This window comes from Stegodyphus dumicola, chromosome 8 (assembly GCF_044657685.1).
Source record: "Stegodyphus dumicola isolate Sdum_Otavi_A_Nest chromosome 8, ASM4465768v1".
Classification (NCBI taxonomy): domain Eukaryota; kingdom Metazoa; phylum Arthropoda; class Arachnida; order Araneae; family Eresidae; genus Stegodyphus; species Stegodyphus dumicola.
In genome coordinates, this window is record NC_140775.1 from 136,645,255 (window position 1) to 136,659,869 (window position 14,615).

General features: G+C 30.0%; 1 protein-coding gene across 2 annotated transcripts in view; it reads right to left on the bottom strand.

Moving 5' to 3' along the window:
* Positions 1 to 14,615, bottom strand: part of LOC118203882 (structural maintenance of chromosomes protein 4-like) — a 233,953-nt gene that overhangs the window by 80,930 nt on the left and 138,408 nt on the right. For both annotated transcript variants that reach the window (XM_085822460.1, XM_085822461.1), the window contains exon 14: positions 10,351 to 10,482. In XM_085822460.1, coding sequence (XP_085678586.1) covers positions 10,351 to 10,482 — 132 coding nt within the window. The remainder of the gene's footprint in view (positions 1 to 10,350; positions 10,483 to 14,615) is intronic.

Genomic DNA, 14,615 nt, shown 5'->3' on the forward strand with positions numbered 1-14,615 from the left:
AGACCTGTTACAGAAAACAAATACATCAAAAGTTTCCTTTAAAATATCAGGAATTATTGAAAAATCTTCTGTAATTTATAAACGAGAAAACATATTTAATCAGATTTTACATGTGTGAAAAAATAATGAATTTTGATCTCCCCTAGTAGAGACATTTGTAATTATATTTCTAGTTCTAAATTCAAAGTGAGAAATCTAGGTGCCTGAAGCCAGAGAACACTATCGATTCTTCTTGGCTTCTATTTTCAGCAACGAAATAGATCAACTGCATGGAATTTTTATGATTTTTCTCAATATGTAAACTAAATGCGTGTAAGTGTTTCTTAGAAAGCTTGTCGGAAGTAGAATATCTCTATCTTGGTAGATAGATATCGTGTGCTTTAGTAAATTTAGCAAATCTAAACACAGGGCCGACAGTACTATGTTTGAGGCATTTCTCTAACATAGTCGAATAGTGTATCGAATAGTCAAACAGTGAAATCACCCTACATCGCCCTCTTTTACTTACTTTTATACTTTTATCTCAATATTATATATTGCATCCACAAAAATTTCTCTAAATTAATGTTATTTGGATTCAAAAACCATTTTATGCTTAAATACATCTTTCCAGATGTTTGTCTTTTACTCACTGAGAGTCAATGCTTCTTGAAGATGTCAATTCATGAATGAAAAATTATTTCTTGCTTTTCTGGTTTCCCCTAACCGTTCCCACAAAGGCCAAACCTTTGGGCAAAAACAGCCCTCCTATGATGTTAATTCCTTAGTAAAAGTGAAAGCACTGAACGGGGTAAAGTAGAAGAAATCTTGACTTTCCTTTTCACTCAAAATTCAAGCATTCCCAAAATCTACTATAAAAGATATACTCCCTAAGGTATAAAATTTTTGTGTAATGAAATTATAAAATGCAATATATATATATATATATATATATATGCATTCTAATATATACATATGCTAAAATATGAATGCATATATATATTATTGATTATATATATATATCATTGATGACATATATATATCAATTAAACCATTAGACACACTCACACACATACATAATCAGATATATTACAGATATAGAATCACATAGTATCAGTAGGTGAGAGAAGAAAATAAATCCTACTGGTGAAAGATTGCTGAAGAAATTCAAAGCATAATGAAAGTTTCTTTTATCTTGGAATCAAAGAACTTTTTTATCGCTTTAGTTTTTGGGAGACTATTAGATTAAAATGTAATAAATAAATAAGTATATGGAAGAAAAATAAATCTTTAGAGGAAGAAAAAAGAAAAATAGAACCAAACAATCAAATCATTTTCAGCATTAAAACCAATTTTCAATGCGACAGTATATTTTTCTGCCGATACGAAAACTTAAGAAAATAGACAGAAATCTGCATTGTTTCACCTATCAATATACAACAAATGGAAAAACGATACAAGAAAAAGTAAATTTGAAAAATTTGCGAAAGCAGAATAATTTTGAATGTTGCACAAACAGAAAGATACCATGCAGAGACATTGGATTTTTTTCGAAGCAAGAAATGCGAAAATTCAGCAGTGCCCTCATTGTGCTTCTAATAAGGAGGTCTTAAAAATTCTAGCTGGAAGGACTTCCATTTATAACAAGATAGTGAGAATGGCGTAATTCCTTATTATTTGTTTTCATTTAGAGGGCGAGAGAGAAGCACGAGGCACTGTCGGAATAATTCATGTGTTAACGAATTATCATCTGACATGTTTTCGTTGGGGTGCCATTGAAGAGACATAGCGTTTTTATGAGGGGGGGGGAAACGAAAAATCTGTTATCCTATCAGCAGAATACGAACCACAGGCATTCCGACTGATAGTCTGATCTACTGTCACTTACACGAGTTCAAATTCTAGCTGGAAGAAGCTCCATTGAGCAATTTCCAGCTCAAAGAAGAATGAGATAATTTCTCATAATCAATACGGATATATAACTGATGATTCTAAAATTTTATTATCATTAAGACTGGAAAAAATACACGATTTAATTCCTTTTCATACATTTTAAAAGAAGTTAAATTTTTCAGAGAGTTACTATAAAATATTTATTAGAATGTCAAATTTAAGCATTTCAATTATTTATATAATAAAGGATAAATTTTATATTTATATAATAAAGAAAAATCGTTGATAATATCACTCTGATTTTAGTGGAGATATTTTAAGAAATAAATAAGTGAAAGCTGGAGGAAGAAAAACTATTTCAAGTTATATGTTTATCTTGAAAGTAACGAGAGAAAAACAATGTTAAAAGAAAAGGCACGCATATCGAAATTGTTCCCTGTACTGCTGACAAATTGTTATATGGCATGCATACTATAATGTTCATGAATAATTTATTGCTACTAGATTAATACAGGCATAGCATATTTCTATGGACTAATTTGCTGCAATTTCCAATTTGATTTTTACATACTTTTATATTTAGGACACTAATTACATCACACTGAAGATTACTCAATGCAATAATTCCATTGCAGTTTTATAGAAAATTATAAAATTTTCAGTTTCAATAAACAAATATATAATATTTCGATGACTCAGCAGGTAACATAATTTATTATCTTTCAAGTTTTTTTCGAAAACACCTCAGCAGATATAGAATCAGCTGCAGACTGTACTAACTTTAACAAGCGCAGTATCTGAGTGTTCACATTTCTGTTTTAACTGCAATAAGAACAAGTATAAGTTTGAAAAGTTTACCAATGGCTATGTGGATAAAAGAGATGATCATAAGTATTTTGACCTGGTTTGGGTTTCTGGTCAATACGTTGGCTGTAGGGAAGATTTTGTGATTTTTTCCATGTGAACTAGTTTTCTTTATAAATTCCTCTAAGTCTTTCGTTAAGTACATACAAAGTTGCTACATTAAACATTAGTAAGTGTTTACATAGGTAAACATTTTAAAAGCGACTAGCGTAAAGAAAGATTATTTAAATTATGTTTTTAAAATGAAAATTAAGAACACTGAAAACCAAACAGTAAACATTATAAGACTAATTTAATAATCTTGTTTAAAGGTTAACGATACTTTTGGTTTACTTGAAAACTTTACTTAAAAAACGTTGAAATTTACAATGCTTACAACAAACTATTATTCTGCCATATTCATCGAATGCGTTAATGAAAATCTAAAATTATTTAATGTAAAATGTAATTATCCGAAAATTATGTAAAATGAGAATTTTTTCCCACTATATCTGTAGCTTACAATGGCTAGAAAAAAAGATAGCTCTAGATAATGAGTATTTCTACAATGAAAAAACTCTATTGACTAGAAATAATCTTTAGAGACCTTAGTGTCAGTTAGCCTGCGGAGGTCAGGTTCCCTTCCAAGTCATTTTCTTTTCCCAGGAGGCAGGGGTAGAAAGGATTCTTCCCGATTGTTATTACTTTTAGCAAAGACGTTTACAATTATCTATTCAATCCTTGCTAATCAGACGAATTTGAGAAGAAAGGGAAAGTTGTAGATAAATTTTGCTTCTTCCAGTGACTGTTACAAATCGTACAGCTGTTCAATAACATTTGAACTATATCATTAACGTTGCATATTACTGAAATGTACTTGTTCTTTAAAGTCCTTGATCTGTTCTAAAAATAATACCGCAGAAGTTTCAGAAGTGAAGTACAATTTAAAGCTACTTAACATTTCTATGCATATAAAAAAGTAAAACTGTTTAAAATGCATATAGTTTAACGCTTCCTGTTTTATTTGGAATAATATTTCAAAAATAAAACTCGTGTTGGTTACGACCCAAGCAATACTTAACGGGATAAAGAGCCGTACTTTGATAATGCTAGGATCATGCATTCAGTTTTGTCGTTTTAATAAAATCCATTATGATACTTATGCTGGTAATTATAAACTGCATATACGGATACAGAAGTATGATTAATACACTAATATCACAGAATTTAAGCTTTTTATGCTCTGACAAGTTTTGTCAAGGTACCAATTTTTAGTTCATATACAAGTCGTAAATTCCCTAGCCAGATTCCTTTTTTATATAAATAGATGCATAGAGGACAAAATGAAACGGTTAATTATATTTTTTATTCTTTTTCAAAATTTAATTCTTTTAGATATAATTTTTAACGGTAAACGATATTCTGCTAAGTTATAATACAAAAATTATTACTAATAATAATTTATATCCTAATATTTATATCCTAATTTAATAATATTTATATCTTCATTTATATCACTCAAAACAGAATTGGAAAACTCATTCAAATCATATTTAATCAAAACATTTTACGAAGTCATGGGAAAAAGGAATTTTGGAGTTTGTTTGATTTTTAACGGTGAATTCAATCATTAAAACTTTTTACCATGTTTCCTCATTCATAAAACATTAGCAAAATAATTTACTAAATAATTCTTAGATGTAATAGTATTCTTGTTTATCTTTTGTTATATGACTAAAAATAAATAAAAAAGCGGCTGGTATTCAATATTTATTTTTATTTAATTACAAATACTTGGCTATTGGTACTCAAGACATAGTCTTTTTATATTATCACTTTTCCATTAGGCCTTGAAATTATGTTAACGACCTAATAGAATTCGGAAAATCCTATGATTGCATAAAACTGCGGGAGGTGCTAATAATGACAAATTTTAAATGAAAATAGAAATTTATTTAAATAAATTTATTTAAATTCTATTTGTGAGTGTCTGCTTTATGCATTTAATGTATCAAATGCAGAAAAGTGAGAAAAATCCATCCAACACAGAGAAATAATTCTTTCTAGTCTGTAGTAAGATTGTATCAAATTCATTTAAACTTCCGTTTCAATTCGAAATGCGATCTCTCAAATCAATGAAGGAATACATTTTTGGCTTTAAATTCCACATTAGTAGCAATTGTATAATAGCTAAACTTACCAAAATATTTGTCCACCGCCAAAATTCTAGAAATTGCTATAAAATCCCGAAAAATATTAAGAAGATTATTGCTTGCCAATTCCACGCTCAAAAGACGAAGATGAGCTCGACTGTTAACGAACAACTTGTGGAAAAAATTCAACGCTAAAATATAAATGCATATGTCAAATTTTCCAAAAATTTCTGATAAATATTGTACTTTCATCGTAAATATATATGGACTTATAATGTGATGAAAACTGAGTCGGTAAAAGAATGGATTAAAATTTAATTTCCCAAAATAAATTGGCCTACTAAAACTAAATAAAACAGATAAGTAAATAGTAAAAAAATTGTGTAACAAAATAAATAATGATCTTTCTTAAAATATCGCCCAATAAAACATGTCGAATAATTGAAAGTTTACAAGCTTGGAAGCTAAAATTCTAAAAAGATTTCGGAAAATTCGGCCGTCACATGTTAAAAGAAACAAGTCTACAGGCTACTAGTACAAAGAAAGAGGAGGGAGACGAAACTAAACGCAACAACTACTTCTTGCCATTCAAAAGCGGGGAGGCAATTTTATGGCTTATCCATCACACTAAGGGGAAGCAAACATACTGCCTTAGGATGGGCCATCTTAGAGAGATTTCAGAAAACGAAAGCGATTTTTTTTGGAGGGGTTTGTTGTCTGACAACGCGACCGTTTTCAAAGCATTTCGTTCCGAGAGGCGGGCTCGTTGATGGGTTAAACTAAAGATATTGGATTATTAGCTTAAAAATGGATAATTCTAGCTTCTTTACCATGGAACATTTATCACATCAAAACCTTACAATATCATACACATGGCAAAGGAAAGAAAATTCTTTCCTTAATTACTTTTGATGGTTGCAATATACAGTATTTGTAGTACCTGTAAGTGATATCGACATGATTTATGGATATCTAAATTCAAATCCTGCATATTAAATTGAAGACTTTTTAAAATTCTTGTTATTGAAAGACTCATCAGAAGAATAATTTTGTTTTCTACTTGAAAGATAACTACCATATTTGACGGCATATAAGACGCACTTTTTTTCCCTAAATTTGGTCTAAAAAAGTTACCTGTGTCTTATACGTGAAGGACACAGGTTAACTTTCAATACTGAATGCTATTTTTAGCCCGGATAAAGGTCTAGACACACATAACGTTTTCTACACCTGCCATAATTATTTTGCGCATGCTCGAAATATCTGTCGCCAAAAAGTGCCAAAGCACGAAGCTGATATCGAAGTTCGAACAGGTTTGACGATCACATTACATCTATGGAGAATTTCTTTCTTTACATAGACTTTCTTTGACTCAGCTAACACACGTGTCGGTATCGATTCTACTCTGTATAAACATGTCAGTATCGGTGCTTAAAACTATTTGTTAAAAAAAAAAATACTCTCGAAAATATGACTACAGGAAGCAAGAGATCAAGTTATACAATTAAACTAGGAGTGTTAACTATGCCAAAGTGCACGGAAACAGAGCAGCAGCAAGGCATTTTGGTTCACCATCTACCGAAAAAATGATACGTACTTGGCGTCTGCAGGAAGATCAACTGAAGACTGCTAAAAAACAAAAACATAACCTTCGATGCCCAGCTCCATCTTGGCCTGAACATGAAAATGCCGTAAAAATGTGGGTGATAGATAAGAGTAAATCTGGGATAAGTGTTTCAACCAAAATGATAATCAATAAGGCCAAAGAATTTGCAGAAAAACATGGAAATCAGAACTTTTCAGGGTCTGAGGGCTGATATTACAGGTTCATGAAAAGGCAAGGCTTATCAATGTGCACAAAAACAACTATTCCAGAGAAAACGCCAGCATATCATGAAGAAAAAATACTAGCATTTCATGGGTTTGTTATAAATGCACGCAAGAAAACTTCTTTTGAGCTCGGTCAAATAGGAAACATGGATGAAATTCCACTCACATTTAATGTACCATCCAACAAGACTGTGAGTATTAAAGGGTCTAAATCAATAACCATAAAAACCACAGGTCATGAAAAAACTCATAAACGGTAGTCTCTAACATGTTGTGCTGATAGCACAAAACTACTGCCGTTTTTCATATTCAAAAGAAAAACTCACCCGAAAGAAAAACTTCCAACGGGTGTAATTGTTCATGTTCATCCGAAAGGCTGGATCCGAAAGGCTTTCGCGCGGACTATTGAAACTTTTTTTCCTTGTATGTGGCCTTCTAAATAAGGGTGTGTCTTATATGCCGTCAAATACGGTATTTCTTCTTAAAAAATACATTTTTGAATGTATTAAAATATAAAAAGAAAAAGCAGTTAAATTAAGAAAGTAAAGAAATGTCAAACGAACAGACACTACGAAACTTAAAAAGTGAATTTGACAGTTTAGAAATTAGTGCTAACAGCTTGAAGAATTGCTAAAACAACTCAATATGAAAACTGAAACATTTTCTAAAACTGAAACTTTACACCAGCTTTCAGAGTAAATGAATTTGAAAAAGCATGTGAATTCACAGAACAATATCGCAATAAGTTATTACTGAAAATTTACAGTTAAAAAATGTATTAAAGAACTTAATCACGACTTAAACACTGGTATTTCAACAGTATCAGTTCAGAATAGTCATTTAAATGCACTGAACACTAGCAAAATGTAAAAGATACTCCACATATTAACTTACTCCATAAACTAATTAAATTAAACTAATTAATTAAACTTACGATCCCCATAAACTATGAATCATCGAGACAGTAGTCAATGATTTAATTTTTGGAATAATTTTGAATCCTCAAAACATAAAAATAAATAACTGAAAAAAGTAATCAAATTTAATTACCGTAATTTCCGGAAGAAATGCCATGGCGTTTACGTGTTTAAAACTTAAATTTTCCGTGGGTGCGGCGTTTCTACCCATGCGGCGTTTAGGTGCACTAAAAATAAAATATTTCCTATGATGGTCATTGTACATAGTTTGGATGGCCTTGTCATTGTGCATAGATTGGTGCTGTTCCCACACAAAAGACCACTCAGTTGCTTTTTGCGAACGTTATTTTGTTTACATTCTTTCCCTTGAATGGACCTACATGCCTTATTCACCCTAAATGAGATCTCAGAACAATAACACTCTTCCCAGTTTCAAATCAACATTCTCATCAGTTTGAATAGTCTCTCTCCTCTGCCATTTGATGAATCTTCCAGGACCCATCCTCTCCCCACCCCTGCCTTTTCTGCAATTTTTTTCAAAGGCAGACACGACTCCACCTGCCTCGCAATAACGAACTCTGACGTATTTCCCCTTCAGCATGAATGGAGTTTTCTTGGCATTCTGCCAAATACAGATCCCATCAGTTTGGGTACAAGTACTTGTTGAATAGTTTTTAAGTAAGAAGGGAGCGGAAAATTTTTGAAAATGTCTCTAAACGGCACAGAAGCTATACATTTCTTACCTTTAATTTATTTTTGAGTTATGGTTTCATTTCATGCATTTTTCTTAACTGGTATGTCATATATCAGGACTTAGGTTGAGTTTTTGCATCTATACGGCCCACGACGATGTCACGCGCAATTTAATCTACGTTTACGACATTTTAATCTACGTCGACGTTTACGCTGATGCGGCGTTTCTGTGTAATTTAAATTTTTTTCTCGCCATTTTTCTCGAGTGCTGCGTTTACGCTAATGCGGCCTTTCTTCCGGAAATTACAGTACTTGAAAGTGTATATTTAGGGAAAAATGGCTACTAACTACGTTCATGGTTTTTCACTCTTAAAAAAAACATTCTGATTAAGCAATAAAAACTTGAATGGGTTCTTACATATTAATACAACCACTTTGTCACAATTTGGGAATTTTCTTTCAAATGAAAAATTAAAAGTTATTTACACAGTGGAAGTTGGTTAATTTCCACAACCTTTTTTAAAAATGATTTCCAAATTATTGATATTTATCCCAAGTCAGCAATCATTATCAGTACATTATTTCAAATCTAATGCCATTAAAGTGCATACTGTTCCATTTCTCAAAGATCTATTTTCAAGGTTATAGGGGTCATTTTGACTGGAGCTTTGGTATATGGGTAGTGATTTTTCACATGGGCTGTATATACAGCAGTAAACATGGAGCTTGTTCTTTCTCTACCCACAGAAAGCTTTTTGACGATTCTTAGCTCATAAGGAAGACCACATATCATTTATCCGCATAACGGAGCTAATTTACTGGAAGTGATACTGTTCAAGAATATAGATTAGGAAAAGGTTTCTGAATGAACAGTAGTAAACAGAATCACATGGAAATTTGTACTGCCATCTGTACCATGGTAGAAGTACCTCATAGGCATATATATATATATATATATATATATATAAAAGTCCTATGCAAGATTTCAGGATACTGATCTCTTGACCATGAAGAAATTGTAACCACCCTCTATGACAGTAAATCTGTTATGAACAGCCAACCATTAATTCACATTTTAGATCAAAAGATGGACATATTCGTTTAGTAAAAGTCAAAGCAAAGTCAGGAGAAATTTTACAAGATTATACTTGGAGATAAATTCCATCCAAGAAACTTCCAATTAAAAATAGAAAATTAGCACAGCTTCTCCAGAAAATAACCTAATATTTGTTGCTCCACCACAAGCTGCAAAACCCAACAGCGATTCTCTGATACTTAAAAAAAAAAAAAAAAAAAAAAAAAAAATTGATCAGGATGGAAAATGAGGGCAGTACACATGTTTGAATTGTAGGAATTGAAAATTTAAAGGGGAAGCATGTTTAGAACTGCCATATTTCCTGCAATGAACAGCATCAGCTACACCAAAGTATGTATATCACAGTATGTATAACAAGACATGAAGCAAAGGGGGAAAAAATGTCTTCAAAAGACAATGGAAATAATATCTCTTTCACTCTCCATCACAGAGGTACTAAAAAAGTTTTCATTTATCTGATTTGTTTAATAATGTGTTTATCTTTTTGCTCTTGCACTGAATGATTTCAGTTGATTTTTTGTTATAAATCTGCGCACAAAGTACTGTTGTAAAGTTTAAATGAGCAATCATTTGTAATCCATGAGCAAATTAATCCATTTTGCATATTAATATATTTGGAAAAATTCAGTTAATGATCATAGACGACAAATAGTTTTCAGGAATGAATTACATTCATGAACTGATATCACTGTGTATTTACATGTTTATTAATATATGCTAATATTATACTTATTAATATATTTCAATATTTCCTTTGATTTTACTGTACTTACACAAAATTGAAATTTCATTTTTTAGGTTTTGGGCCATATAATTTGAACCAGATCTTAGCTATACTTATTAAGTTATTTTCCTCCTTGATCATGAAATTTACCACTTAGAAGAGGAATTCCACACCATTTGAGAACTCCTCCATTAATGTTATTAAGTTAAAAACAATTCTTACTAATCTTCCATAGACACCAGTGAACCGTCCATTAGCTTTTTCTTTCATAAAAGCTTGCATCATTGAACTATGATGTCGAGATGTATACAAGGCATTTTTAGCTTCTTCCAATTTCAATCTACAGTTTCGTATCTGTAAAAGCCAATCATCAGATTTATTGATAACCATTATTATTACATAGGACATAACATAATTTCATGGATTATTTTAGAAATTTATGCTGAGGACATTAACATCATTGATTCAAAAGATCAAGTTTTTGACAGTTTTAACACATTCAAATAGTAAGACACTAGAGAATAAAAATTAATGGCTGGCATTTAGATTCCATAATGTAAACTTTTTGAGAAAAAAATACAGAAGAAAATTTATGTGACAATAAAAGTGAAAATAAAAATGCATATAAAAAAGTTACAGCAAAAATATTAAAACAAATAAGGGAATGATCACAAGATGAATGAATAAAAAAAAATAGCTCTTAACTTTATGCATACTTTGCTAGGTTTCATTAAGAATGGAATATTCAAATCCTCGACTCATGAAAAAGATTGAAACCCTGAAATCTTCCTTTTTCATAGCTCAAATCTTTCGAATTCTAATCTAAAAATACATTTTATGCTCTAACTAGAAAATTTTGAAAGATAACCCCCCCAATCTAGTAAAAATGTTCTAAAAAATGGTTACTACAATTTTAATGGCTATGCATCACCAATGTCAGTTCACAAGTACTTGGAGGGAGGAGCTGTTACTCAAATACTTTTTGTCAAATTATATTAGAAAATGAACTTTAAGATTCTTGAGTTTCAGTTACACATTTCTTACTAAACTTCACTTGTATCTTCTTATTAAATATAATATTTAATATATTTTTTATTAAAGGGATAGTTAAAATTTTTCTTTAATTAACAGTTTTTTAAATTAAGCAAAAGCACTTTTCCCCTTATTGTTACTGTTAAAAGACAGATTTGAAATTCAAAAGATTTGAGAATCTTGGGATTTGGAATTGAGAAAATTTAGGATTCATTCACTTCTAGATTATATTTTAACATCAGGTGTGTCGCTACAACTAAAAGCTGAAACATTCAATTTATTGCATGTTAACATGGCTTTTAATTAGTTCTACAGTTAATTATGTTATAATAAAATGTCAGTTCATGTAACTGGTGAAAACATACATGAAAATTTTCCTTTAAGATTTATATACAGCAAATTAAAGGGTTCGACACATTTCTGCACACAGAAATTAAGTACTTTTAAGGACCATTAATGAAAAAATTTCAGGATCTATGAGCAAATGGGAACTGAATAAATTCAATTGAAAATATTATCTATGCCTGAATTTCACTTTTGTAATACCATCCTAAAAATAAAATAGATCCCTAAGTAGTATGTATTATTACTAAACATGAATTAATTAACTAATTGTTAATAAGTTTGAGAATAAAATAAACTTTATGCAATTTATCAAGTAGCATTAAATATTTTACACTTATAATAGTTGGACATATTTGAAAGAAGATAAGTGACATTTACGTTTTACTAACAGTTACCTTTATAATTAAGATACAATAACACTCTGAACAAATATCAATTGAGAAGTCAAACAACAAAAAATCAGCATTATATTTTCAAATTTTCACAGGACTCGTTTTTATGGTTTTACCGAACCATTATCTTCAGCTGCAAAAGTGCAAAAAACAAGACATTTTTAATTAATTACATAGCTAATTTTGCATTTGCTAAGAGTTGTTTCATAAATTGTGCTTTATAGCACTATTCCTTGTTTATTTTTCAGATTCAAAATATTGTATAATAAGTTGCCAAAATGAAACTTTACAATATGACAGAGAAAAATAAAAATGTTTTTAGTGTTATTTTTTAAATATAATTTCAATATATTAACATTATTTTAATGAAATTTATCAACGTTACGATGTTTTAAAAAAAATATAATATATAAAAAATGTCGAAAAATTCTCAGATCTTGGAATTAAAAACTTTCTATAGAAACTAATCTTAAAATCGCCAAATTTAGAACCGTTTAATAAAAGAATTCACATCCCCAAAAGCAAAAAGTTATTTAAGAACTCTTTATTAGAAAAAATGAATTTCGAAATGCTTATGTTTCACTTCTTGCTTATAAACTCAAGTATCTATATTAGAAATAGAAACAAATTATAGAGAAGCACTTGATAACCTAAACTGAAATTTGTTGATTTAAAAAACTGAAAATCTTCTAATACTTTATTCAAGAAGAAAGGAAAAAATTAAAAAATACATTTTTTTAATAGCAGCATTAAAACAAATTCCTTTGAAAGATTTGATTAATGTTGGCTATTGTTTTGATGAAGCAGATAAAATCAATTGTCAGTTTTGTTTTCAGAATATAATGCTATGATTTAAAAAATTTTACCTGTGGCTAAAATTACCTAAAACGTGCTTTGTCCATTTGACCAATGTTATATTACATAAACTTCCTAAACAGTGTTTGAAATGTTTCTATGCTATGTATATCTGCATACCATTTCAGATTTTCAAACAGCTGGTGCATGCAACAAATACACAGAGTGCACTTTTTTAGAGGGTTTATATATATATATATTATTATAAGTAAGGTTGTAAGAACAAAACGAAAAAAGACCAGTTTAGGTCAAAATTTTGTGCATTGTGCTGCAAAATTAAGGAAATTAGAAGATAAATTTTAGTAAGCTCGCGAAAAAGTTACCAAAAACTGTGGCTCCAAGAAAACTTTAACATAAGCATATTTAGTTGCTATGAAAAGTGTGAAAAAGGAGAAAAAATATTTGAATATTTACAAATTAATAAAAAAGCTATATGCTAAACAAATTAGGAAATTTTAACACAGGGAAGGGGGAAAAAATTGAACGAGGTAAAATAATAGGTATATGCTAAATATATGCTAAATAAAAAGTAAATTATAAAACACAATAAAATACTAATCGATTGATCAAGGTAAAATACAAAAATTATTAAAATTAAGAAGCGGAAAATGGTTAATTAGCCCAATTTGAAGTTCATTTTGGCTTTTCAAGGGAAATTTTTTAAAAATAAATTTTGAACCAAGCCAACCCCATTACGTGTTTCGCCGAAACAGACAATTGAAACTTTGTGCGACAAATTTTTTAATGAATTTAAATAAACTATGTCTAAAAACTTTAGTCTCAATTCTCTGTTCCAATTTTCCGACACGTCCGCATATATTGACACATTAAGGTGTAAAAAATGGAAAGGCAATTCCGATGTACAGAAAAAATAAATAAATAGCGGTATGCTATTAGTCAAAATATACAAGAACTTATGGGCTGGACCTGCGAGCTTAAAGAATTAAAACTTTGCAAAGGAACCATAAATTATATTAAAATCAAAAAGGAAAAAATAATACAGGGTTGCCACTCAAACAGGAGAATGAAATTCCCTGACTTTTCCAGGTTTTCCAGGTGTGTTTCAAGAAAATTCCTGTCTATCCGCGTAATGTACGTTGGCTGTGCTAAGAGGTAAATTAATTATGGTATTACTTGTATTGTGTAGTAAATTCACTTAATTATTCAATAAATCCCAGAGGACATTTATTCTTAATTATTCTTGGTATACTTTGTTTGATAATTTTGTTTAGTTTTCCACTTAAGAAACTTAATAAAATTTAAGATATATATATTGGATAACAAATGTATGTTTTATTTAATTATTACTCATGATCATCACCAGTTCAACACGAGGCTAACCCGGTCCTTATAAATTACAACGCAATGCTAAATAGTTAGGTTAGATTTTAGGTAAATTTAATTTGCGTGAGGTATGTTCTTAAAAGGCACCTTAACACTTGAAAACACAAATATAATTATAATAGTTGTTGTTTTCTCCACTGAAGATTGAGATTAGAATCTTCCCAATCTGGAATAAAATAAGGGATTTTTTGCACACATTCTGCAGCTAAACGAAAGAAAGAAATCTATTTTAATAAATTGAGGTATTTTATATTTATTTCGCAGCATACATAAGGAAAAAATATGTGCATTAAATTTCGTGATGGTATGTCATCATACTGCTATAATTAATTTCAGGATTATGCCAGAGAAAATTTCCTGAAATTTGGAAATATTACTTACTAATAATAAATAAATTTAGAGGGAAGAAGCAACATTAAATTATATGAATAACATAAAAATAATTACTTAAAAATTGAATTAGAATAATCAATGATATTTTAGCGAATACAGTTATATTACATGGCTAGCCTAGATGAC